General features: G+C 45.3%; 2 protein-coding genes across 2 annotated transcripts; one reads left to right on the top strand and one right to left on the bottom strand.

The window, feature by feature from the left end:
• The first annotated feature begins 13,841 nt into the window (after positions 1–13,841).
• Positions 13,842–14,531, top strand: LOC123059168 (uncharacterized). The gene is made up of 2 exons (XM_044481803.1): positions 13,842–14,047; positions 14,149–14,531. The coding sequence occupies exons 1-2, from the start codon at positions 13,924–13,926 to the stop codon at positions 14,355–14,357; spliced, it is 333 nt and encodes a 110-aa protein (XP_044337738.1). The 5' UTR covers positions 13,842–13,923; the 3' UTR covers positions 14,358–14,531.
• A 2,023-nt stretch (positions 14,532–16,554) lies between these two features.
• On the bottom strand, positions 16,555–25,695 carry LOC123063270 (homeobox protein LUMINIDEPENDENS). Its single transcript, XM_044487012.1, has 13 exons — positions 25,330–25,695; positions 24,454–24,481; positions 24,028–24,158; positions 23,180–23,709; positions 23,005–23,098; positions 22,835–22,928; positions 22,450–22,552; positions 22,328–22,379; positions 22,210–22,250; positions 22,000–22,079; positions 20,957–21,403; positions 18,475–19,073; positions 16,555–18,384 (listed from the first exon to the last, which is right to left on the bottom strand). Exons 1-13 carry the CDS (start codon positions 25,507–25,509, stop codon positions 16,963–16,965), a joined length of 3,801 nt encoding a protein of 1,266 aa, XP_044342947.1. The 5' UTR covers positions 25,510–25,695; the 3' UTR covers positions 16,555–16,962.
• Positions 25,696–26,897: the final 1,202 nt, after the last annotated feature.

Here is a 26,897-nt window from a genome sequence, read left to right as displayed (position 1 = left end):
TGGATTAAGCTTGATATCATACCTCCTGAGGTTGGCAAAGGTTTCAGCAAGGTCAGTCAGCAGGTCGGAACCCTTCCGTGACTTGACTACAATATCATCCATGTGTGCTTCCACGTTCTGACTGATTTGAGTGAGTAAACACTTCTGAATCATCCTCGTGAATGTGGCTCCGGCATTCTTGAGGCCGAATGGCATGGTAACATAACAGAAGCACCTGAATGGAGTGATGAAAGCTGTCTTGATCTCGTCAGGTCCATACAGACGGATCTGATGGTACCCGGAATAGGCGTCTAAGAAAGACAGTCGCTCACATCCCGCAGTCGAGTCGACTATTTGGTCGATGCGGGGGAGGGGAAAATGATCTTTCGGGCAGGCCCGATTGATATGTTTAAAGTCAATGCACATGTGAAGTGACTTGTCCTTCTTGGGGACCATGACAACATTGGCGAGCCACTCGGAGTGGTAGATTTCTCAGATGAACTCCGCTGCTAAGAGCCGAGCCACCTCCTCAACAATAGCTTTTCTCTTTTGGACGGCGGACCGTCGAAGATGTTCCTTGACAGGTTTTACTTTTGAGTCAACTCTCAGGCGATGCTCAGCCTGCTCCCTGGGAACACCTGGCATGTCAGAAGGCTTCCATGCGAAGATGTCCTAGTTCTCACGGAGGAACTGGATGAGCGCTTCTTCCTATTTGGAGTCGAGTGTTGTCGAGATATGAGTCGGGGCGGCGCTGGGGTCGGTCGGGTGGATGTGAGCTGTCTTCGTGTCACCAGTCGACTGGAAAGCTGACTCTATAGCGGGCTTCGTGGCTCGTAACAGATCACTTGGGTCTACAGTCTTCTGGTATTCCTGCAACTCCACCACTGCCATATGTGCGTCGGCTTTCTTCCGATTGCCCGTAATGGTGATCACACCTTTGGGGCCAGGCATCTTCAATTTGAGATACACGTAACATGGTCGGGCCATGAAGCGTGCATAAGCCGGCCTGCCCAAAATAGCGTGATAGGCACTCTGGAAGTCTACAACTTCAAATGTCAACTTTTCTTTGCGGTAATTCTTGGAATCACCGAAAACCACATCAAGAGCAATCTGGCCGAGTGATTCAGCCTTCTTCCCAGGAATGACTCCATGGAAACTCATGTTGCTGGCACTGAGTCTGGACATCGGAATGCCCATCCCCTTCAACGTCTCAGCGTATAATATGTTCAAACCACTGCCACCATCCATCAGGACTTTGGTCAGTCGAGTGCCTTCAACAACTGGGTGGACCACCAAAGCTTGCCTCCCAAGGGTGGCGATGTGCGTTGGGTGGTCGGACTGGTCGAATGTTATGGCAGTCTGAGACCATTTCAGGTAACTAGGTGTCGCCGGAGCGACCATATTCACCTCTCAGTTAATAACTTTCAGTCGACTTTTGCTCTCAACATCAGCAAAAATCATCAGGGTGGAATTGACTTGAGGGTATCCGTCATCACTGTCTTCTTTGTCCTCGACCTTGTCTGACTACTTTTCCTTACCCTTGGGTTGCTTGCCCTGGAACTGCTGGATCAAGAGTCGACACTGCCGAGTGGTATGTTTCGGGTAAATAAAATTACCCTCTTCATCTTTGTTTGTGTGGACGAGACATGGTAAGTCCAACACATCATTTCCCTCCTAATCTTTAACCTTTTTGGGGTTCCAAGGCCCTTTAGGTTTCCCTTTAGACTTTCCTTGGGCCAAAGCTAAGGCTTCCCCGGGAGCCGCTGGCTCGGCTTTCCGCTTCTGTTTCCAATTGGAATTGCCTCCGGTTTCTTGGGCGACTGACTTGAGCTTGCCGCTCCTGAGTCGATCCTCGTCTTCACCATTAGCGTACTTGGTGGCAATCTCCATCATCCGATTCAGGGACATATCTCCGGTTCGACCGAATTTCAGATTCAGTTCTCTGTACTTGACGCCTTCCTTGAAGGCACAAACTGCTTGGTAGTCAGGCACATTCTCCACCGAGTGATGTAATGTGATCCATCTCTGGATGTAATCCCTCAAAGTTTCATTCGGCTTTTGCACACAAGACCGCAGTTCCGTCAGTCCTGCCGGTCGCTTGCATGTGCCTTCAAATGTGGTGACGAACACTCAGGAGAGATCTTCCCAAGTGTAAATGCTGCTAGGCGCTAACTGGTTTAGCCACGCTCTGGCCGAGCCCTCCAACATGAGAGGCAGGTGCTTCATGGCCACTTCATCATTGTCGCCGCCAATCTGGACGGCCACTCGGTAGTCCTCAAGCCAAGTATCGGGCTTGGACTCGCCAGTGAACTTACTGACTCCAGTCGCCAACCTAAAATTGGGAGGAATCACAGCAGCCCTGGTGGCTCTACTAAAGCACTCTGGCCCCGAAACATGTACTCTGCTGCTGGCAGGCGCATCTCTGTCGTGACCTTCTCGGTGAGCTCTGTTCCTGTCGACCAGACCTTGGACGAGGATGGAACTCGCGTCCAAGCCTGGCCCTCTGGGGTCGACTGGAATCCTTCGCCCACCACTATGAGGGCGTCTGTCATCCTGCTGGCGAGGCACATACGACCCGCTCCTCGGGGGAGGCGTGGGCACTCGACGTCGACCGTCATGATCGACTCGGTGATCATACTGCTCATGGTTCCCATACTGGTCACACCGGTCTCCACATCCCTCACGCCTCGGGGGCGATCTCGGGATGTGAGCCGACTGGACTGTGTCCGCGGCAACGGATCTGCTGTGAATTCTGTTCCGCGACTGAGAAACAGCGGAATTCTGATCTCCTGCTGCTCGGAGTAACGCTCTGATCTGCAGCAAGCCTCTGCCAGCCTCCGACTGGGAAGGCTGAATCGACTCCACTATACGGGCCGCAGCTGCTAGATTCTGAATCGGAGTCCGATATACCTGCGGGGGCGGGAAGAGCTGACGTCGACTGGATTCGGGAACCCGTTGTCGCGCACGCTCGTCGAGTGCTCGCTGGAGGTTCTCCAGTCGAGTGCGCTCGGCCAAGTTTGCCAGGCGTGCGTCCTCCAAGGCGCGAGCCTCGGGGGTTTCTCCAACGATAGGAGTGTGCAGCGCATCCATGTTCCAGCGGCGAAGTTCTTCCCTCTGCAGCGACCTGAGAGGCTCGGGAAGATACTCCTCACGGGGACGCGACGGGTCGCCTCCTCCCGCGCCTCCTTCAGTGCGGGTAAAACGGGAGGACTGGGTGGTCCATCGACCATCAGAACCTCCGCCGTCAGATCGCTGCTGTCGCACTCGGATGCAGTCTCTTCGGAGCCAGTCGAACAGGCCGTAGAGGGATTCGTCGGGCTCGATCGCCGTGACTTGAGGGGTGGCCGACTGATGGGCCACCGCGTTTCTCGCCCACCGCTGAAGTCTCGACCGACCAGAGCGCTTGCGCCGGCGGGAAACGGGGAGGGAGGACAACACAGGAGCCGACCGGTAGGGGGTCGATGGTTGCCGCAGGAGAACGCCGCGGACGCACGCGCTAAAGTGCATTGCCCCACGGACAGGGAGTGCGTCCACGTCGAGCGGAGCCTCCTGAAGCCAGGCAGAGTCGTCGGCGATGAACGTGAGCGCGCCAAGACGGATCTCGCGGCCCTCCACCAAAACTCCGTCGAAAACCATGATGATTCGGGTCGGAAAAGATCGCAACTCCTCCAACAAAACGCTAAAACACCTGCCCCACGGTTGGCGCCAACTGTCGTGGTCCTAAGTCTGACAGTAGTGTAGTGGGGTAAGTATGGAGAGGCAAGATCTTAGCTATGGAGAAGTTGTAAGGACGCAAGGTTTACGAGTTCAGGCCCTTCTCGGAGGAAGTAATAGCCCTACATCTCAGAGCCCGGAGGCGGTCGACTGGATTATGTGGGTATGAGTTACAGAGGTGCGAACCCTTGTCTCGGAGGAGGGGGGTGGCTTACATAGAGTGCGCCAGGACCCCGGCCAGCCCACGTTACGAAGGGTTCAATGTACATTAAGGCAGGGCGTTACTGATAACGCTAGTAATAAAGTGTTATGATGACCATAAAAGCTACTTAATGACTGACCGTTAGCGTGCGGAGTGACTTTAGGTCTTCTGGCCGTCGAGTGGTTGGATCTTGGTCGAGTGATTGCTTCTTGGTCGAGTGTCTTCGAGTCTGTCGAGTGGAACACCTCCAAGTCGATTGAAAGGTGATTTCTTCTAAAGATGTCCTAGGGTAGGGCAGTTAGGATAGGTCCGTGACCCTACCCTAGGTACATAGCTCCATCAACGGGGTCGCTCGTCCACGACTCCATGCTCATCATGTCGGACACGACGCCGCGACCACTATCCACCGCAGTCGCCATGGTCCGACGCACACTGCATTTCTTCTCCCCCTTCCTCTGCTAGCTCTCAACCCTGTGTGCTAAGTGCAAGTGCTAGCTCTTAATCATACCTCATGCGGGCAACCAAACATCGTGTAGTTGCATGCGCCAAGACAATGCAGGTAACCAAACAACATGCCAAAGTTGATCCCCTAATGCAGGAAGTCCATATGCAGGCAACCAAACAACTCGCAGATGTCGCATATGAGGCTGTTTTTTCAGAGCCAGGATGGGTTGAGATGTGTATGCAACGCGAGCACTGTTCAAGACTACAACCAAACACGCCCTATGTGCATTCCTTAATGCAATCTCTTAGAAGGTAATCGATCCAGAAATCATACCAAGGTTAGAGAATGATTTGGTGCAATGTCTTGTCAGTTTCGAGTTGGTGTTCCCACCATCCTTCTTCAACATCATGACGCATGTCCTAGTTCACCTATGCAAAGATATTAACGTTCTTGGTCCTGTATTTCTATACAATATGTTCCCCTTTGAGAGGTTCACGGGAGTCTTAAAGAAATATGTTCATAACCATGCTAGGCCATAAGGAAGCATCTCCAAGGGCCATGAAAATGAGGAGGTCATTGAGTTTTGTATTGACTTTATTCCTTACCTTAAGCCGATTGGTCTTCCTGAATCGCGATGTAAGGGCAGACTGGGTGGAAAAGGCATGCTAGGACGGAATCAAATAATATGTATGGACGGGCATTCTCTCACTCAAGCACACTACACAGTTCTACAGAATTCCGCCTTGGTGGCTCCGTATATGGAGAAACACAAGAATTTTCTACGCTCCAAACACCCAGAGCAGTCTGACGACTGGATTACACATGAACAAACGGGGACTTTCGCCGGTTGGTTGCAGACACGTGCCATGCATGATGCCGCTATTGAAGATGACATGTACTTGTTGTCCAAGTTACCATCTTCGAATATAATGACTTTCAAAGGGTACGAGATAAATGGGAATACATTTTACATGATCGCCCAAGATAAGAAGAGCACCAACCAAAACAGTGGTGTCCGCTTTGATGCAGCAACCAAGGCGGGAAAGGACACATATTATGGTTACATAGAGGACATATGGGAACTTGACTATGGACGTGGTTTGAACGTCCCTTTGTTTCGGTGCAAATGGGTCAATATGACATGAGGCGGGGTAACGGAAGACCCGCAGTACGGAATGATAACAGTGGATCTCAACAATCTTGCGTACGCAGATGAACCATTCGTCCAAGCCAATGATGTGGCGCAGGTTTTCTATGTGAAGGACATGTCTACCAAGCCGAGAAAAAGAAAAGATAAGGAATCGAATACATCATACGATGAGCCAAAACGCCACATAGTTCTTTCAGGGAAAAGAAACATCATGGGAGTGGATGACAAGACAGACATATCAGAAGATTATGAAAAGTTTGATGAAAATGCTCCATTCAGAGTGAATATTGACTCGACCATCCAGTTAAATGATGAAGATTGTCCATGGTTACGGCGCAAAGGGACACACGCGAAGAAAAAGTTTCACACGGCACAAAGATCCCACTCTCGGATGTGGTCGGCTTCACTGTCATCACTTTCTTCTCTAGTGAGTTTCCAGACTTGTATATGTTTGTAATAATTAGGGTGTTTATGTGTTTTGGCACTTGAAACGTGTACTTTTGTGCTTCGGACAAACATGTACCTTTCTGACATCATTTGCTATTTTTCATGCATTTACTAAATTTTTTGAGCTAAATGACCCTGAAATTGAAAAGCACTATAAATGAACTCTGAAAAGGTTTAAAGTTGGCATGGTATCATCATTTCACCCACATAGCATGTACAAAAAACTAGAGAGGGTTACAGCAAAATATTAGATGCACTTCGTGTACAAAATGGACAATCTCTTTCGAAGTATCAGGGTTTCGGACGAAAACTCATCTGTTACAAAAGCATCTCATTTTGTAAATAACCTAAGTATTACCAAATTAAATATAATGATAAAACACACTAATATTAAACATAAGAAAAAAGAATCATTGAAAAATCTATTTTTAAAGTTTAGTTATTCACAAAAAATTCAAATAATTCAAATTTAAACTATTCAAATTTGAAAACTACTCGCACTAACAGAAAGTTTATAATTTTTTGTACCTAAAGCAAAAATATTCACAAAGAAACTCTAAATACAGCAAAAAAACAACTCAGAAATAAATAAAAGAATTTACATAAAGCAGAAAATAGAAAAAAAAAACTAAATTAAAAAGCCCACCTACTTGGCCAGAGGGGCCTGCATACGACTAGAAACCCAACCTGTAGTTGGGCCAGGACGCAGGCCCACAACCCCAGTAGGCCCCACAGGGCAGAGTAGAACAGTTAGGCCCAGAAGGCATGCATTAGAGAGGAGCTCAATGTAGTGCCCGCGCTGGGGCTTATAAACAGGTCTTGGGGCTCCTCAACTAGCGAGGTGGGACTAAACTTGCCGCACCGCACCTGTGCAAGCTCACCCCCTTTAGTACTGGGTCTTGGCTCCAACCGGTACTAAAGGGGGGGGGTCTTTAGTGTCGGTTGGAGCCACCACCCGGTACTAAAGGGGTGTCGTTCCCGCCGCTTGGCCTGGCAAAATTTGACCTTTAGTCCCGGTTGGAGCCACCAACCGGGACTAAAGGTCCCACCAATATAAACAACATTTGAAAAAATTTCATTCTCCCTATGTTTCTCCATCGACGACGCACCGCCTGCCCCGCTCGATCGACGCCGTCGCCGCCCCCGTCCCGCGTCGCCCCCGTCGCCGCCCCCGCCCCCGTCGCCGCCCTCGTCTCCGTCGTCGCCCCCGGCCCGTCCCCGTCACGCCGTCCCCACGTTGCTGCCCCCATATGTCGCGCCCCGGCACGTCGCCGCCCCCCGTCTCCACCCTCGTCGCCTCGCCTCGCCGTCGTCGTGGCCCCGTTGTGAGCTCTCCCCCCTCTCCCTCGCCCCCGGCCACCATGGCCGCCCCTCCTGGAGCCGACACACACACATGCATGATGAACACACCCAAACATTTTCTTAAGTTAATTAGTATATATGTATTTTTGTATGTTTAATTAGTTTAGATGTTTTAGATTATTATTTTTTCAATAGTATATATGTATGAATGCATGTTAGATGGATATAATTAGTGTTTAATTAGTATGGAATTTTTGTATATAATGTTGTTTTCTGTTTTTTAATGGATGTATAGAAGTTGCTTTTTCTGTTTTTAGTGTTAGATGCTTAATTAGTGTTTCTTTTTCTGTTTTAAATTTTATACAATGTTGTATATCCTAGTATAGAAAAAAATGCATATAAAAAAGTTGCATAGGAAAAAGTTGACCATATATATATTTGTTAGACGAAGGACTAGGAGAAGTTGCATAGGAAAAGGTTGCTCAAAATTTCCTAATAAAATGACATTGCATATATAGGAATATTTCCATAAGAATTTGTTATCGACGTTAATGATGCCCAGTCCGCATCCTCGCCGTCGACCCGTTCGCGACGACGTCCTGCTTCAAAGGACCCATGTCCGGGATTGGGCTCCGCCGGGCTGGCACTGAGAGGTGCTACCTTCAGGGGCGCACCGCTTGGTGAGGAACTCGGCCCTGGGTCCCGTCGTCGACCCTGATTTCCTTTGGTGGCGTTCGCGTGGGCCACTTTCGGTGCGGAGGGAGCCAGCCCCGCCGGAGGTGGTACGTCGCAGTGTCAGGGAGGAGGACGAGCACGTCAGTCACTACATGGATGCTATGGACGTCGGGTTCTCCAATACCTGGCAGGTTCTTCGGGGATCTCACCCGAGCTATGATCCTGTGATGGTTCCTTCTCTTTGGGTGTCCACCGCCTGCACCTCAGCAACCGCGAGTGAACTAGATTATTCTGTAGTATTCGATCTTTATTAGCTAGCTAGTAATGTATTCGATATATAATATTCGAGATGATGTATCCGAGATTATATATATTATTCCAGACGATGTATTCGAGATTTTATATATATATATATATATATATATATATATATATATATTATTCGATAAAATTCGAGACGATGAATCCTTATTGTTGATTGCATGCATGCATTGTAATTTTAATACTAAATTGTTTTATATTTCTTCTGGATTAGTTAAATAAAGCTATGGCGGACAATATCGGCAGAGAAGGAGAAGAGGCCATGTTCAAGATCATACGCTCCCCTGGCCGGCCAGATGATCAGAATGAAGAAGATGACAGCTCCCAATATCTGAACAATACCGGGGAGGGTGATATGATATTCAATCGTGACGACCGAATTGATGAAGTCCAGAACTATGATTATGATGACGAAGAAAATGTTGATCTTGAAATTAGAACAGAGACCGGCGAGGTATATTTATATAAGCAGGCATTTCATGATCATCACATGTTTTAAATGATTTGAAGATATATTAACCAATCGATCTTTCTTCTTTCAGCCCTCCGGATTGAGCAAATCTTCTACAGGCAGGACAGTGCGAGGCCCGGGCAAAAAGTTGAAGCAGGGCGTAAAGTACAACATCGATGCCATCAAAACTGATGGCGAACCAATCTTGCCTAAGAAGAATGTGAACAAGTTCGTTCTTCAGTGCGGAGTTCTTCTGAAGGACCAACTCCCGATCTCCATGCAAGAATGGAAAAGGCCAGCAAAGGAACGCCCATATCTTACTTGGGTCGACAACAGAGCAAAAGATCTCTTTGGAAATCTCTCATGGAACATTTCACCCTACCAGATCATTTCACAGATGCAGATGTGCAGAAAGTGAAGGCCGCTGCTCTTAGAAAGATGGCAGCTGCATTCAACAACCACAAGAAAACTATATGAGCCAAGTACGTCGAAGGAGGAAAGAAGACTCCAGAATTCACAGGAACACTAGAGAAGCAAAGAGAGCACTGGCCTGATTTCGTGAAATTCAAGGAATCAGAATTAACTAAGGAACGCTCGAGAGTAAACAAGGCCAATGCCGCAAAAAAGGAGCAGTTCCATAAGCTGGGGCCAGGTGGCTACGCGGTGGCAATGCCTAAGTGGGATAAGTCTGAGCAAGAGATGGTGGATGCAGGGGTCACTCCAGTTACTAAGAGTTGGCCCCCAGGGTTAGGACTTGGTTCTATGTGCATGGGGGGCGTTGGACCCGAAGACAGGCAAGGTTTCGAAGAGGGCAAGTCTTAAAGGAGTCGAAGATAAGATACTTATTGCAATAGAAGAGGCTCGAACTGGGGTGTTCACGCCCAACAGAGAGAACGATGAGCTTACGCGCGCCCTGGGAAATCCTGAACACCCGGGAAGAACACGAGGCAAGGGCGTTGTTCCGTGGTATGAGGGGTTTGCGGACTGGAACGCCGACTACAGAAGCCGTGCGAGAAGGAAGATGGAGGAGGAGAAGAATAGGAAGCTGGAGGAGGAGCAGAGGAAGCAGGAAGTAGAACACCTTAAAGGCCTAGAATCAAAGCACACGGAGTTGGCACTCCAATTCCAGCGGCAGCAGCAGCAAATCGACTCACTTAGCCAAGAAAGGGGGTCTCAGCAGTGGCAGCAGCTAGCGCATGATCCAGCATTGGATAGCACCATCCCATCCATGCTGAGAAGCAGTGTGGGTTCCACCCCAAGCGAGCCACAGCTGCTGGATAGATACCCTGTGGATGACATCATGGAGAACACTAATTGCGAGCTACACTTCAAAATGAAGAACATATCCATGAAGGTGGCAGACGATGTTGCTTATACAAATTCCCCCGAAGCAACCTTCCATTGCAACCCGATTCCAGCTGGCTATGCTCATGTCGTGGTTGATGAAGTGGTGGACCAATATTCGGGGCTAGAGCTTGACATTCCTGGAGGTGACGAGGAGCACACACTGGGAGAGGCCAAACATCGTATCATCCTATGAAGAAAGGATTGCATCATCTTTCCAAGGCAACCGACACCGCGTCAGCCGACTCCTCCTCGAAGTCCGCCACCACGTCAGCAATCTCCCGCTCCTCCAAGTGATCATCAGCCACCGCCTCAGCACAGTCCTGCTCCTTCAAGTCCGCCAACGCGTCAGGCCACTCCTCCTCCTCCAAGTCCGTCACCGCGTTAGGCCACTCCTGCTCCGAGTCCGGCACTGCGTCAGCCCACTCCTCCTCCTCCTCCAAGTCCGACACCGTGTCAGTCCACTTCTCCTCCAAGTCATCCATGTCAGCCGTCTCCGCCAGCTCAACAGCGGAAGAGAGCCGCTGGAGCTATGGTGCGTAGCACTACAAGTCGAGGTAGTACAGGAGGTACAGGTGGAGGCAAGCGATTTCAATATGGTCCAAGCCTCGCGCCTCTTCCGCAGAGGCCTTACGACATGATCGAGGAGCAAAACGCAGCCATAATGAAGGCCCAAGTGGACGCCCATTTTGGATCGAAACCGCCACCGCCGCCAAAGGAGAAAGTGCCTGAGGAAATCCTTGACCACTTTATTCATATGCCAAGAAAACCAGCTACCAAGCCTGTTGACTCAAACTATGAGCGCCAAATCAGAAAGGCACATCGAGCACGACAACAGAAGGAGTCGAGCTCAAGCTCAAGCCAAGCAGCTGCCAAAATAGCGGGAAAATTGTTCCCCGGCTGAGAGAACAGGCGGTGCAATCAATCCTCCCGCTCATTGTACCAACACATGCGAGTACCGGCGCCTATCAGCTGGTAATAACCGACGACCATATAAGGCATGCTAAAGAGATCGGATGCACTGTAGAACAACTCCTGGGCTTGGAGCCCATGGAAACTTTTAAAGAGGAGCTAAAACGGAAATATGTCCGCGGCGAACCTTTGGTCAAGCCTGAGGAGGTCAAGAAGCTCCCAACGAGAATGTATGAATTGCATCAATGATACATGAAAATTACCAAGACTAACAATCAAGAGTCCCTTATGGTGAAAGTCAAGGAAGAACATTACTTCCATCAGCTAGCTCTGTCTGTTGAGTATTCAGAACTGTTTCAGTTATTCAATCAAGACGCACTTGAAAAATCTATCGTCAGTTGCTATTGTTTGTAAGTGATTTCTTTCTGTAATTTAAGTCTGAAGCTAGTTGTGGTGCTCTCGTTGATCATTATATTACCTATAATTATCCTCATTATATTTTTTCTGGTATTATGCACAGGGTGAAGATCTATGAAATGAAAAAAGCTGGACGCTATGGCATTGGGTTCATTGACTCAAATACCATTAATGAATACACATGGTCATATGAATGGTATCGAGCCGACGTAGATAAAAAAATGCTAGAGTTCTTGAAGCGCCTCAATACCAATGTAGATATACTACTTCCTTACAACTTCCGGTGAGTCACACTGTATTATACTACAAATTTTGTTTTTGTTTAATTCCTAGCTAGATATTAATAAGTGTATAGGGTTTATGGTAGTTGATGAGTGTTATGCGCATGCCTGCTTAATTTATACATGCAAACGTATGCACATGCAGTTACCACTGGATCTTGTTAGACATTCGAGTTGATGAAAGAAAAGTTGAAGTACTGGACTCACTACTTCAAGAATCTAGTGACTACGCAACCGTGAAGGGGATAATTGACAGGTAATTTCGATCATTATTGAACTATATGTCGGCCTCTTTAGTTCGTCATTTCCTGATATCAACTAATTAATAACTCCTTTATTTATTTTCTTTGCCGGCGGGCAGGGCTTGGCAAAAGTACATCAAAACGGTTCCAGGCAAATGGAAACAAAAGCTGCTTTGGTATCGACCCAAGGTAAGTAATTAAGTAGTACTAGCTAGCTACCATCTCTTTAATTCTAGTTTCAATATCATTAATTATCATGCTTGATTAATTATTATCTGATTGAAATTCTATTCTCGTAAAGGCCATGAGGCAGACTCCGGGGAATGATTTATGTGTGTACTACGTTTGCGAGAACATTCTCATGGTGACGTCCGAAAGGAGCACATCTGATAGACAGCTATGGGTACGTTTGCCAGAACACGATTCACAATTTTTACATCATTACCGATATCTAATCACACAACTAATGCATGCATATTGATCTTCTTCTTAAAAGTTCGATGAGGTGCGGGATCAGATCCTATCGGAGGATCGCGTACGAGCAATTTAAGAGGAAATAGCGGGATTTTTGCTCGACCATGTCATAGATTCCAAAGGAGAATACCATTACCCGCTACCGCAGTAATGCCTCCATGTAGGAGAAATTATATATACCAAATTGTATATGTATACATGTGTATGTGTGAATGGATGGTGCGAGACATTCGATGATATGTATGTATGTATGTATGTATATATATATGATCGGTTCTACGAGAAATTCTATTTATATATATGCATAACGTGTACAATATGTAGTATTGTAAAATAGCAGGAAATGAAAAAGAATTAAATGGAAAACACAAAATTAAAGGAAAAAAGAAATCCTGAACCCAAAAAACCCCAAAACTTTTAGTACCGGTTGGTGTTACCAACCAGTACTAAAGGTCTCCCCGCCCCCGGCGCTGGCTCGTGCCACGTGGTGGCCCTTTAGCGGCGGTTCGTGCAGAACTAGTACTAAAGGGGGGGGGGGGCTTTAGTCCCCACCCTTTAATGCCGGTGCCAGAACCGGCACTAAAGGGCCTTACGAACCGGTGCTATAGCCTGGTTTTGCACTAGTGCTCTATCAGACCCTGTATTTTTCTTTTACAATATAATTAGATTTATATTTTACTAAATAGATACGTCTTTTGGGTAATCCGTTTCCACACCTGATCAACCACATCCATATATGAATATAACCTTCTCAATACAAATCATGAACATGTTTGCCCCGATACAGTTAGATGACTAATAATCTTGCATTAAAATCTAACCATAAATTTAGATCCAATGACTAAGTTAATTTGGATGATGTGGCTTAACTTGGTACCTCAATGATACTCTGTATTTTGCTTTTAGTATATACAGTAATCAATATAAATCATGAAGATGATTACATTGACATGGTTAGATGACTAATAGTTCTGCATGAAAGTCTAGCCACAAATTTAAGAATCAATGATTAGGTTAATTTGGATGGAGTGACTTAATGTGATACCTCTATGAGACACTGTATTTTGCTTTTAGTATATAATGATAAATAAATAGATAGATAGATAGACAGATAGAATAGATAGACACAGATAGACAGACCGACCATCGGACGGACGGATAGATAGATAGATGTTACCCACACTATCCGACAAACATATATCATTATATCTCGTACCTATAAGATGAATGCTGGGGATACATCGTACAAAGTTTGACCTTGTCAAACATCATACACGTCTTTGTAGTCTGCAAGAAACAAGAAACGGGACATGTGAATATATCCTAAAGGAATGATGTACGTAGTACGTAAGCCATAGATATCTTATGAAATAAATTTGGCTATGACAACGTGTGATTTGAGAAAGCTAATGTTGTAGCCATAAGGAAACTATTAGATAATTGAGAAGAGCTATATGGTGGGATAAATCTAACACATTATTGCACATCTGAACCCCTAGACTATATATGCGGATATTGGAAGGGGGGGAGGAGTAACCAAAGCATAGGCATAGGCATAGGCATAGGCATGGCCATGGGAGCGTGGTCGGCGATGAAGAAGAGCTTATTAATGAAGCTGAGTGTGTGTCTGCTGATCATCGCCATGGCTAACTGCGCTCGGGACATCCCTGACTCCGTTGCTGAGCACCCTCGTACGTAGTAATAATTTCTTTTCTTCATTCATTCATTCTTTGGATTGATTGATCATAATTCGTGGCTAATCGTGGCAACTGGTGATGATGATGGGGTGCAGCCGGATACATCATCTGCGGCGAGATCAGCGAGACGTGGCACGGGGGGCTGTGCGCCAAGCGCGGCACCTGCAACAAGCCGTGCCGGGCGGAAGGGTACGACGCGGGCTACTGCGCCCCCTTCCCCTTCATGACCTACTGCTGCTGCACACAGAACTGTGGCAAGTCGTCGTCTCTGCGACCACACAGGAGCAGCATTCAGTGCAACTAAGGGAGTAGTAGTACCATGTATGGATGCATGCATGGTTTGTGAAATAAATCTCATTTCGATCGCGTGTGTGTGTGTGTGTGCCTACTACAGATGGCAAAAGAAACCGTTCTTGTAACTTGTTGGAACTGCTGCTATTTCTCAGTGACCAAGAAGAACTGTCCACCAAGTTGCATACATACATGCCGTCAGTTCATCATAATCTAGTGGATAAGATTATTCGGTGCCGCACCCCAATAATTCTGCACTTGTGGGCTGGAACCCACGGAGGTGCGTGCCTCCCTCGTAATCCTCCTCCTTCCCTCGTGAAAACTCTCATCCAGGGTTTTCATGTCTCTCGCCGGCGCCCCCACCGGTCCACCTAGTCTCCTACGATCCTTGGACCATGGAGCCGCGGTGGATCCCGACACTTGTCAGCAGGAGGGCTCCGTTTTTAGGTGTTTTTATGAGTTTTGTTAGGGTTTGTGGCATGCTCAAGAAGACGAGGTGGCGGCGGCTTTTTGAAGATAGAATAAGGTCTTTCCTGCCTAGCCCCCGTTCTGACGATGCCTTTAGCATAGTCGGAGGGCGTGTGAAGGTGTGTTTCTGGCGGATCTCACGGGATCCGATCAAAATTTGTCTTATGTGGAGCCGTCTTGATCCGGTCTTCGTTTGTCTACCTATGTGTGTTTACAGGTTGGATCCTTCCGATCTACGATTCTCTTCATCGGCAGCGGTTGTTGTCCTAGTGTGGTGGTCCTATAGGCCTTACCACGACGACTTCCCGACTGTCTAATACAACAATAGTTGCCCAACTCCGATGAGGGAGGAGCAATGATGGCGGCGTGCCTTCGGCTCGCTCCAGTGCTTGTAGTCGTCGCTAGGTGGCCTATGGACCTGGATGTAATTTTTACTTCTGGTGTTTTTTGTACTACTTTGACAAGTGAAGAATAGATCGAAAGTTTTCTTGAAAAAATGTTAGTTTATTGTTTAATGTATGAGTTAAATTAAGGACAGACATGGATCTTTGCATAACCACACTATAATATACTTCCTCTAAAGAAATATAAGAGCATTCATAAAGAGAACGGGCGTTTGGCTCTCGGCCTTCATGGATGCCTTTTTTTGAAAAAATCAAAATTTAAACTTTTCGGTTTCAAAAAATATGAAAAAAATTGTGTAAGTAAATAAGGATGTTATGTGTATGTGTGTAGAATTTCAAGATGAAATACGTTGAAATACAATGTATACAAAAAAGACAAATTCATAGCCTGGGAGGATGAATAGTATCATATGTTAAAAAGCCCAAGATTTGTCTTTTTCACAGCTCTCATTTCAACGCATTTTGCCCTGAAAATTTACACAAATGTGTTTATTCCTCCATGTATATCTGCATTTATTTTTTTCAGATTTTTTTGAAATGTAAAAAATATGAAATTTGAGGAATTTTGATTATTTTTTTCAAAACCGAGCTCCATGGAGCTCGGCCTCCAAAGTACCAGGGTACCAGATTATGTACCAGGATTTGTCGTGCCATATAAACATTTGATTATTTTTTTCACTAACTCTCTTATATTTCTTTACAGACAGAGTACCAGATTATATACTACTACCTAAATCAAACATGTCTTTTCTTAGGATTCATTTGCACTACCTTCAATAGGAACATTTGTATCCACTCTAATCACTCGGGAAAGAATCTTATGTTTCTACTGTTCATGTAGTATAAAGACGTCATTGAACACTAATCCTATATTTGGGTGTGTCTAGGACACATCTAGATATGCTCTAATTATTACACATCTAAGTGAGTGAATCAAATATAAAGAGAAAAAGAAAAAAGAAAAAGAAAATATTCACACGAATCTCGATGTAAGATCAATGACATAAAACTTAGATGTGCGATACTTATGGCACGTCTAGATGTGCTTTAGCAAAATTGATACTTTTTATCAAAATTGTTAAGGATTTGACGTTCGCCGGTTAAGCACGGCAAATCAAATGTTTATATGGCACGACAAATCCTGGTATATAATCTGGTACCGATAGATCCACCATCTGTGTTTGCTAAAGGAAATTGATATCTTCATGCCAACATAATTTGCCATAAAATATGCTCGGTTTGCCATATCTAAAAATCTGACGTTGGCTGCTTATCAATATCCTTTCTCTGTCCCTAAGTTTTGGGAATTCGGAAATGAAACACAACAATGAAAAGATCTGAAAAAACACCAAGCATCTACTCCTAATTGATTGACGATGCGAATAAAGAACAAGGTACATTCCCTGGAAGCCACGCGCCACCTCTTTTCTTCCCCACTCCCTTTGCAGCACACACAAAACGCGCAAGACGCCGAAGACGGAGACAGATCGCCCAATATGGCAGACGCGCGTGCGGCGGAAAGAAAATTTTGGCTATCATTGGATGCATACCTATCCTCTCTACTATAAGTTTCCTGTTTCCCTCTGTTCTCCATCATCCACCTGCAGCTACTACTACTACTGACATTACATGATGTATAGTTTTTCTCGACGTCCTCGGCGCCAATCGCAGAGGACCACCACAATTAACGAATGGAACATCACACAATGAGGGAGGGAGCCCCAAAAGAATTAGCTAATGTACAACTCACTCCCATCGTCTTCTCCGCCGCTGGTCATACGGACTCCGGCCGTCGCTCGGAGTGTTGTAATAGTCTTGCTTCCCGGCGCCGCTCCATTGCCTTGATGTGTCAGGGTTTTGGGCCCCCTGGCTGGCCGTGCTCCACGGCCTCGACGGCTCGGCGGGGGTGTAGCCCTGCTGCACTGAAGGGTCGGATGGGGTGTAGCCCTGTTGCGCCGAGCTCCACTGCCTTGAAGGCTCTGCTGGGGTGTAGCCTTGCTGCCCGGAGCTCCGGTGGTTTGAAGGCCCAGCTGGAGTGTAGCCCTGCTGGCCGGAGCTCCATTGGTTTGAAGGCTCAGCTGGAGTGTAGCCCTGCTGCCCGGAGCTCCATTGCCTTGAAGGTTCAGCTGGAGTGTAGCTCTGTTGCCCCGAGCTCCACTGCCTTGAAGGCTCGGCTGGGGTGTAGCCCTGCTGCCCGGACCTCCGGTCCCTTGATAATTCAGCCGAAGTGTAGCTCTGCTGCACGGAACTCCAGTCACTGGATGGTTCAGCCGGGATGTAGCTCTGCTGCCCAGAATTCCAGTCCCTTGATGGTTCAGCCGGGGTATAACTCTGCTGCCCGGAACTCCAGTCCCTTGACGCCACAGGAGGATTGTAGCTCTGCTGCCCGTAATTCCCCAACTTCGACACCTCCAGAATGTACCCTGGTGTGCCACCATATACTCTAGCGGAACCTGGCTCCGGGGATAGCGAGTGTCGCTGGCGAACGTTACGCCCCAACATCTGGTACTCTGACGTTGTTTGGGTGTAACCATTTCTGTTCAGTCCCTGGGATGAGGCTGACGTAGAAGAACCATAGGCATCGTATGAGCTTTGGTTGCTGTAAGCACTCTGGTTAAGATAGGGCGCTGACGCGTCATTATATGAATTGGTTACGCGGTCGGCCCACTGATCAGGTGTTGTACTCCGTCCAGTGCTTGCAACAGTAGCAGCACCAGATTGCCAGGGGAATGTCGCATAAGCGGCATTCGGCTCGGGCGTCAAGGAACGTGCTAGACCGGAGTTTGACATGTTCTGAAATTCATGGGCTGGTTTATTTACCGCTGGCTGCTGATGGATGGCCACTGCAGCATGATCAGACGCCAAGCCATATGGCTGGGTATGCTGGTGTACCAAGGTTCTATCCAACATGTTATTCACGGGCGCAGCATACTGAGTCAGCGAATTTACTGAGATCGCCGACTGAGATTGTAAAGACGGGGCGTTACTTTGGATGTGTGCCGGCAAGGCAGAAACTGAAGTATAGGGTTGTGAAGGCAACGGACTAACAACATTTGAGAAGCTTTGGTGCACTTCGCTTGCAAAAGGTGTGTTTCCATTATTTGGTAACTGCGCCTGCTGCAAGTTTGGGGCCCTCACATGCGTCGGAAAATCAGATCTCCAGCCCACCTGCCAAAGATAACATACATATATACATGAACAAAGAGTGACAGCCTTGACACTGGAAAAAGAAAAGAAAAAGAGAGCCAGCGGACTAACACTTGCTGGAAGATCTTTTGGAGGAGTCGGTGATGGAAGTGAAGTAGGGATAGTTTCAGGGACGGGTTCAGGCTTGTTTGGAACCCCAGCACCGTTGGGCAGACTATTGACCAGCTCCAAAAGTCCAAGGCCAGTCTGCTTCAGCATGTCCAGGAGGGCGACAGTCTGCTCGGTTGGCAGGTTCCCCACCTCGTTAGATGATAGAGCAAATACAAGCTGTGGATTCTTGAGCAGCACTGCAAGCAGCTCAAGATCTGGCTCAGAAGCTGCACCATTTGCACCAGAAGCGACTGTCAGAGATGACGACGAGGTTGATCCAACTTGCTGGATCTCACCAGGAACAACCATGTTTGGAGGGGCAGCTCCGACGCTATCCACCTCCATAGTGTCAGCATCTGGTGGCTGCTCAATTGGAATTTCTGGGGTCAGGCTGTCGTCAAAGTCCATTTCCGAATCCCATGGGTCCTTGGGATTCGATGGGATGTCCTTTGGACTTGCATAAAAGGTTTCCTTCTCACGTCGATTTCTCTGTGCCTGAACGTCAAGCTCCTTGCTGTTTTCCCCGGCACTAACACTCCACGAGGGGTCTATCCACACCTCTGCAATAGGAGATAATAAACTTCAAACAATGAACAGATAAACCAATAGAGCATAGGTCATGTTCCAGGTAACAGCCTAATAAAATATTAGAATTAGAAAGTTAAAGAAGCAAGAACATTTTAATCTCTGCAGCAGGCAAAACGCAATGGTATCAATTGGTAAGTTCCTTGTATTTAACCTCAACTGGTTAAAATAGCTGGATCACATCATTCAACCCGTTGCTTCTTCATGTTAAGGTTTGGCTATCAAGATCCTCAGTTTAGTTCCTTTATTTATCAAACTCGCAGCTATTTTAAACCCAATTTCACAGCTTTTCTATTTTGTTAACAGTTGTTGAAACAGCAATTGCCGACAGCATAACGGTATCTCTGTGAAATATCTTCCTAGTGAGCCGAGTTGTTTGTATGATAAGTAATAATGAACAAAATCGCTAGGTAGTCCATTTACGTCAATGTCAAGTGTCAGGTAATATATACCCCCTCCGTATCTAATAAGTCCTTTTAGAGATTTCAATATGAACTACATACAGATGTATATTTATATTTAGGAACGGAGGGAGTATTTTGCTGCAAATAAGTATCAAAATTCGAAGGGCCAAGAAGTGGCTGCTTCTGATACAGAAACAGGTAGGCCTACCACAGTCAGTCAGTCACACAGCTGCAGGTCAAATAAGACCAAATTATAAGAACGCTTACATACAATTCCCCATGTGCACTGCAAATTAAGGAACAGGCAACATGATTTATATTTAAATAAACAACATTGTATTTCTTGATGGTCCATGTAACTTCAGCATGGGGTAGCATTTGATATAAGCAAAGGACCCCAGAGCTTTTCATCTGCTCTGCAAACTCCCAGAAAAGAAATTGAACAGTTTACAACTGCCAGAAAATAGCGAATTATGAAGTAAAACACACCTCCTGAATGGCTACTGCTTTTAGCAAGTAATTTTACATTAATACACAAAGCGGCTATTAGTGGATTATGCTGGATATTTTTTAATGAACTGGATGCATAATATATGTGTAGGTCACACGCACTGGGCACCGCCATGGCATGTGCCAGGCCAAACCACAACTATTCAATGTGCTATGAGAGGAGTACTTGTTTGTCATCTTGTGTATGAATTTTGAATGGCCAAAAATTTGGACGCAACATATATGATGCAGATTTTCAGGTCACATGCTATGCCAGGCACATGATCCACTTTCATCATTATTTTTGTTCTTCCAGATCGATATGCTCAGGAACTGTATAAACACATTGGTCCAAGTATAAACCGTTGTGGATTTACTCAGCATACTTCCTACAAGTACACTAAGTAACTAGCGATGCAGCCTGAAAGCATGGTACTACACGCATGTTCATATGATACATGGGAAACCATAAATGTTAATTTCTTGTGCCATTGCAGAAAATTGTACGCAATGTTGACCCTGTGTCTTGGATAACCTTCATTTGATTACCCGTCTTAGGTTCAAATGTACATCTTAGATGAGTTACTCATAGCGTTGAAAATGCACATATAACTGGCGTGCATGAGATCAAACAAAAGAAATGACACACGCCCAGGTCATGTGTAACACAAAAGGTATGTTGAGGTGCAGTTTTCTCCGTTTCAAGTTTCAACTGAAGGAGATTCATTCCATATATTGATTTTGGAGATCAAACCTGATCTAAGCTATGGTTTACGCCATTCACAAAAGCTTAGGGTGTTGTTACAAACAAAAGACAATGCACTCCCAAGTTCTTAAGCCGCCAAACACTCCATTAACCATACGACTTCACTGGCTCTTGTTGTCCAGAGAAGTTTATTGAACTCGGATAGACCCAATACTCTTAAGAAATTGGGCAAGTGAGGGAGCACAAAGCAAAGGTATACCTGGTGGTATCTGCCAATGAACCCTCTTGGAATCCAATTTCTCTATGGGGGTCTCTCTGAGAGCTATGTTTAGCTTCGGAGTGGCCAGGATTTCTGGATTATCAGACAAAGGTACAGCATTCTGTATAGAAGTTGATGGGCTTGGGTCAACAGGTTGTTTAGCAGTTGATGTGAGGGGACTTCTGGGCATAGGGGGCTCATTTGAGTTGACCAAGCCAGAGGGTTTTTTATTTTCTGTCGTCTCAGGTTTATCAGACACTTTACTTGTGTCAACCTTGCCATACTTCTCCTGCATAAACATGGCACGCATCTTTGCTTTTTGGATATCATCTGCAGATAATGGTCTGCTATTATTTGTACATATGGTCCTTGCAGAATGAGCGTTCTTGCCGGCAGCTTTCCGATTTGGATGTTCTACAAGTTGAACTTTTCTTCTTTCTTTGGACTCTGTAAATTAGCTAAGGAAATTCACACAAGTTTGAGATATGATAAATGTCAATATAACTGAAGTAACAAAGTAAAAAATTCAATTTGAAGATGACCTCAATCATAATGAATAATAACCAATATGAAGTCTACATGCACAATTATGTGTACTAGTTATTTTTATTCATGAACCATCCAATTTATACAGTTAAAACAACAATAGACAGCAACACTATCTTTTGAGGACCTATATGTACACAAGCTGTAACTGGAGAGAAAACTGAAAAGGAAGCTATTAGTAATACCAATTTAATAAGATATGTTATCAAAAAAAATTAACCAGACACAACACACACCAACCAAGGACAAAATAAAAATTGAGAAGCTCCTGAAGGGACCTTATATAAGAAGTGCAAGATACTGATGAAACTACTAAAGCCACCAGATCTTAGTACAGATTAGTTAAGTAGACACTACTATTTGCGAAGGATGACTATAATATGAATGTGGTTGGAAAAAATCCTATAATAGCATATTATACACAGGCACAGACAAAAATATGTTCAGAAAGAGAAGTAAAACTGGTAGTGGTGAACTTAAACATAACAAAAGGATACTTGTCTGCACAGGACTCTTTTTATATGACTCATCAGCAGAAGCAGTGAGCAGCAGTGGAGTTTTCTTGGGCTCAGGCTTTCTGCACAATGCCACACAGACCAAGTCAAACAAAAATTTACCAAACAAAATAGAGGTAATGAAAATCACTTAGCATTACTACAGTTTAAACTAATTCAAAGAAGAAACCATAGTGAGATGTAAAAACGCACCTGCTCTCACTTGCACCTTCAGTCAAGGCAAGGATCTCCTCCTGATAGAACACAGCGATTAAATTGCAGAACATGTGAATCTACCGATGCATATATATATCATTGCTTAGATACTTACAGTAATATCAACTTCAGATTTCCAGGACTCATCGTGGAGAATTTCACTTATCCTGTAATAGAAAATAAATTACCACAATGGAAACCTAGAGAAAAGGTAATAGCAAACAATGTGGAACTCACCTTTGTTTACAGATTAAATCTTTTTGAGGTTTCTTCGATGCCTGACTCCGTACGAGCACTTTACTCAATCTGGAGAGCAGGTTTCTGGCCCTGCCAGATATGTCTGATCTTCAAAAATCAGATATGTATTAGTAAGCACCCCAGGAAATTAAGAAAATCAATAAATGCATAAGTTCATACAGCTGTGCAATAAGAAATGCAAAAAATGCTAGAACTAATTCTGATGGAAAATGCATCTCAACAATACTGTACTGGGGAAGCAAATATAGAAATTAACAACATGATTAGGCCTTTGAAAGTTGAAACATTATCAAACTAGAAATTGTCTTTCTGATGTCAAAGATCATGCAATACAAATGTAAGTCTTGTGGCAGTTTCTACACACCTTGTGTCCTATAAAACCGCAATCTGTTAATAGTTTGCAATACAACTGACATGTGGGCGGGCAAAGCTTTATGTAGTGGGAGGTGAAGAAGCACCTACAGCAATGAGATGATAGTTCAAAATACATGCTATACACATATACATACATGCTCAGATGGCACAAATAAGAACCTTGAAAATGACGAGAATAACAGTTGTTTGCTCTTCAGTAGCTGCTTGGCTCAGCCATGTTGACACAATAGTCAAACCGCCCATTGTTAAGAACCTGCACAGTTCTTGGAAACGTGAAGCTAGGAATGATATAATCATTTCAAGCTCTGTACATACTATAAGACCTATATCTTACCAACTAAGAATCGTAGCATTATTTATTTGAAGAATCCATTCCATCAACTTGACCTGTCCAGAGAATGTTTCCTCCTTCCGCATTAGGGCAAATATACTATCCAAAAACTTTTTATCTTCTGACTCAACACCAGGGGCAACTTCCTCTTGTTTGGTTTCCTTTTGAACAGAATCTGGATTAATCTTAGCATCAGTTGGTTGGATTGTTCCCGTAGGGGTGATAGGGATTGGGGTTGCAGTGCACTGCTGGACCTCTGGTTGTTGTAGAGAGCTCTGAGGGACCTCCACTAGTTGTGAAGAGCTTTGGAACATCTCCAATGGTTCTAAAGTACTCAAAGGTTCGACAACTTGAGCATGTGTCTCAATGTCAAGAGGTGTCTGCTCACTGTTCAAGGAGCATACATTGGCAGCCGTCTTGGATGCCTCCAATTTGAGTGCTGTCTTGGATGCCTCCAATTTGAGTGCTTTCTCTCGTGACAAACGGACAGCTTTTCTTACTCGTGTACGCTGACTTGCAAAAAACTCCCTTACCTAATAACCATTGAGGAAGAGCTTGTCAATAACAACTCACGGAAAAGGGAATTCAAATGATATCATAAGCTCATGTTTGACACAGGAACCAAACACATTGCAACCAATCAAGCTAAAATAAAAAGGGGGGAAATATAGAGATACTGTTAAACTTGAACCCAGTTCAATGGCTACTGTTCACTTGTATATGGTGAAAAGATGAAGGTGTAATTCCATTCCAAATCAATCATAAGAAAAGTGTATAAAGAACACATAAACAGGCATATAAGACATAAAGGTACAAACAGAATAACAGCACATGAGAGAAAAGGAGCAGACCTTTGTAACAGTAAGCCCACAAAGTGCGCTAATTTCACGAGTTTCTCTTTTGCCAAGAGTATCTTTCACAGCAAAAAGTGACTGCATGGAATTAACTGCTTTCGGATTCAACAGATCCCTTGGTTTTTTACCTACAAAATTTGAAACGCTATAAAAGAAATGCTTTCAATAGCAGGCAATAATTACGATATTGTGCAATAATCTTTAAAAATCTTTGTTGCCTGAGCACTAGTCATCTAATTTTGCCAGCTGTGACATGAGTGATGAGTTAAGGATTCAACCTTAATTCCTTAAATCCAATAAAATTTTCAGTGTCTGTCAATATTATAGTTCATGATGCTTGTGTCAGTTTATTGTGTTTTTACTGATGTATCAAAAAAAGTGTTAAGCCAAGCTGAATCCAATTGATGCAGAGAAACAACTCACCTATCTTGATAGACAATGCACCAGCAGCCTGTAAGAAACAATCAAATTTAAGATTAGTCAATAGATTAACCATTTCCTAGAAGGGTAAAAGAGAGTCATTGTAGCATACATCGAGGGTCTAAAGCAAGGTAATGACACAGCAAGATGGCAAACATGCAAAACTGGCAATATTACAAAAGTATATACAAATACATTCAAACAACTTATGAAGTTCATTTCTTGAAAACCATGATTTGTAAAAGAGAAGTAATTTTACAATTTCATGTGTAGCTATGAAATCAGTAGTCAGTACCCCGCATTGTCCTTAAACATGTGTAGCTTCCGATTTCTCAGTGTCTAAAAGTTGCAGATTTGGCGTTTACTACTACTATATGGTATGAGAATCAAAAGGTACATAAAATTATGGATGCATTAGGATTTGAATATTCAATATCCCGCTGTCCCAAGATACGCGTAGCTTCTGGTTTCCCGTTTGTCTCAAAGTCAGAACTTTGGCAATTGCTTTACAAGTACTATGTCATCAGAACCAATAAATACATAATATTCTGGATGAACTAGGGCCTAGATATTAGAAATAAACACGTGTAGTGTAGTAAAGCACCGCGCAGCCGCACAAATTCAGTAACAATCTGGGCAGAAAGAACTATGGAATTTACATCATACAGCACGACAGCAACAACCAACTACAGCTACCAGAAAAAACTGAATGAAGTATAAGCCGGAGAAACCGGAACTATCCAACCTAAGCTTTGACAGGCACCCAATCAGGCGCAAAACTGGCCGCGCGAGGGAAGGAAAACAGGCGCGTAGATCGAGAAAGGTGCGGGGGGGGGGGGGGGGGGGAGGGGGGGAGAGTGGGGAAGAGGAGCTGCTGACCATCTCCTGGGCGAGCGGGTTGACGCCGGTGAGGCGGCACTGGGCGACGACGAGGCGCTGGAGCTGGTCGGCCTGCGCGTGCAGCTGCTGCTGCTGCGCCGCCACCATCGCGGGGATCGAGCCCGCGCCGCCCCACTCGACGAGGGCGCCGGCCGCGGGCTTGAAGGGGGCGAGCTCCATGGCGCCCGCGGGCGGCTGCGCATCAGGCTGCCGCCGCCCCGCGCTCTCCGTCGGCGCGGCGCGGCGCCGGGGCTGCTAGGGTTTGGCGGCGGGGCGCGCGGCTCACGAGGGGGAGGTGATGCGAGCGGACGGAGACGGGGACGGGACGGGGACGCGACAGGGGCCGATGGACAGATGAGGTGCGGGAGTTTTTTTTTTCTCCCTCTCTCTCTCCCCTTCTCGTTGGCCTGGTGGTACTGGACTGCGCGGTGGGCCCAGTGTCAGCGCCAATATTTTTTCTTGTGAACAGGGATGAAAAACAGTCCGTGATATAACTTTCTTTTTTTAAAACAAAATGTTCTTTTTTCCCGATTATTTTTGTGAACCAATCTGTGGTCGGATAGCTATAGGAGGATCAAGTCTTAGTTTTGACACGTTGCGTCTGTGGAACTTTATAAATCTTAAGATGATGTGTCGGCTTCATCTTTTGAAGGTGCGCATATGAATAGAGTGTGCATGCGTGCGGTTAGTGTCTGTACTGTCAAAAAAATATAGCATTGCCTTTTTAATACAATATACAAATGCAGACACTCAAGTACACCCATCTTTATGTACACATGTACACCCGTCTTACCCCTATAAACATCTTCGACAAACTGAGTTGATGGATTTTTTTAGATTGAGTCGAACCATGTGAGCTATGCTCACTTCATGCTGAGATTGTTGATTCATTTTTTTCACATCTATCTTAGAAAAGGGGGATTTCTTGTACTTCTCATGCTAACAAAAAAGTAACAATTTCTGAGCATCCTCAAATTTCTCCATTGGAACGGATTAGACGGAGTCTTGGTGTAGATTCCTACCAGTTTCTCGGGGCAGTGAGATAAGGGTTTCTCATTGTGCATACGCGACGGCGAGATTTTTTGTCAGATTTTTCATATCGATTCAAGGGTCCAACGGTGAAGACTACGACTCCGGGGCAATGGTACTTAGGAGCACATGCACAAAGGTTTTCTGGTTGTCGTCGAAGAGGTCAAGCTGGCTCCAGTAGGGGAGTGATGACAACATGGCCTCAGCGGCTGCTACTCCCGCGGGAGTTGGGTTTCCTCGAAGAGGAAGGGTGATGTAGATAGCAGCAAAGGTTATCTCTCAATTAAGAAGCAAGGTTTAATCAAATCGGTAAGAGTCAACAAGATAAGCAGCGCCTACACACAAACAAATAAAAATACTTGCACCCAACATGGCAAGGGATTTGTGAGGCCCCTTGTCTTGCTAGTTACAAGGTTAAAAACATATAGATAGATAGATAGATAGATAATGGTATGGCCAAAGGGCAAATGGTAAAGGCAAATAAAGAGGAAATTTTGTAGAAGAAAGTATTAATGGAGAATGTGTTGGGGATCGTAGCA

The sequence above is a fragment of the Triticum aestivum genome, chromosome 3A (assembly GCF_018294505.1).
Source record: "Triticum aestivum cultivar Chinese Spring chromosome 3A, IWGSC CS RefSeq v2.1, whole genome shotgun sequence".
NCBI classification, from domain to species: Eukaryota; Viridiplantae; Streptophyta; class Magnoliopsida; order Poales; family Poaceae; genus Triticum; species Triticum aestivum.
Note: the sequence above shows the minus strand (reverse complement) of the source record. Positions and strands in the feature narration are given on the sequence as shown.

Excerpts from the sequence above, each read along its gene's own strand:
- LOC123059168 (XM_044481803.1), top strand. The coding sequence starts at position 13,924 with ATGGCCATGGGAGCGTGGTCGGCGATGAAGAAGAGCTTATTAATGAAG. Across the intron at positions 14,048-14,148 it reads CTCCGTTGCTGAGCACCCTC|CCGGATACATCATCTGCGGC; the intron begins GTACGTAGTAAT and ends GATGGGGTGCAG.
- LOC123063270 (XM_044487012.1), bottom strand. The coding sequence starts at position 25,509 with ATGGAGCTCGCCCCCTTCAAGCCCGCGGCCGGCGCCCTCGTCGAGTGG. Across the intron at positions 22,380-22,449 it reads GATTTAATCTGTAAACAAAG|GATAAGTGAAATTCTCCACG; the intron begins GTGAGTTCCACA and ends TTTCTATTACAG. Across the intron at positions 22,080-22,209 it reads GAAGGTGCAAGTGAGAGCAG|AAAGCCTGAGCCCAAGAAAA; the intron begins GTGCGTTTTTAC and ends GGCATTGTGCAG.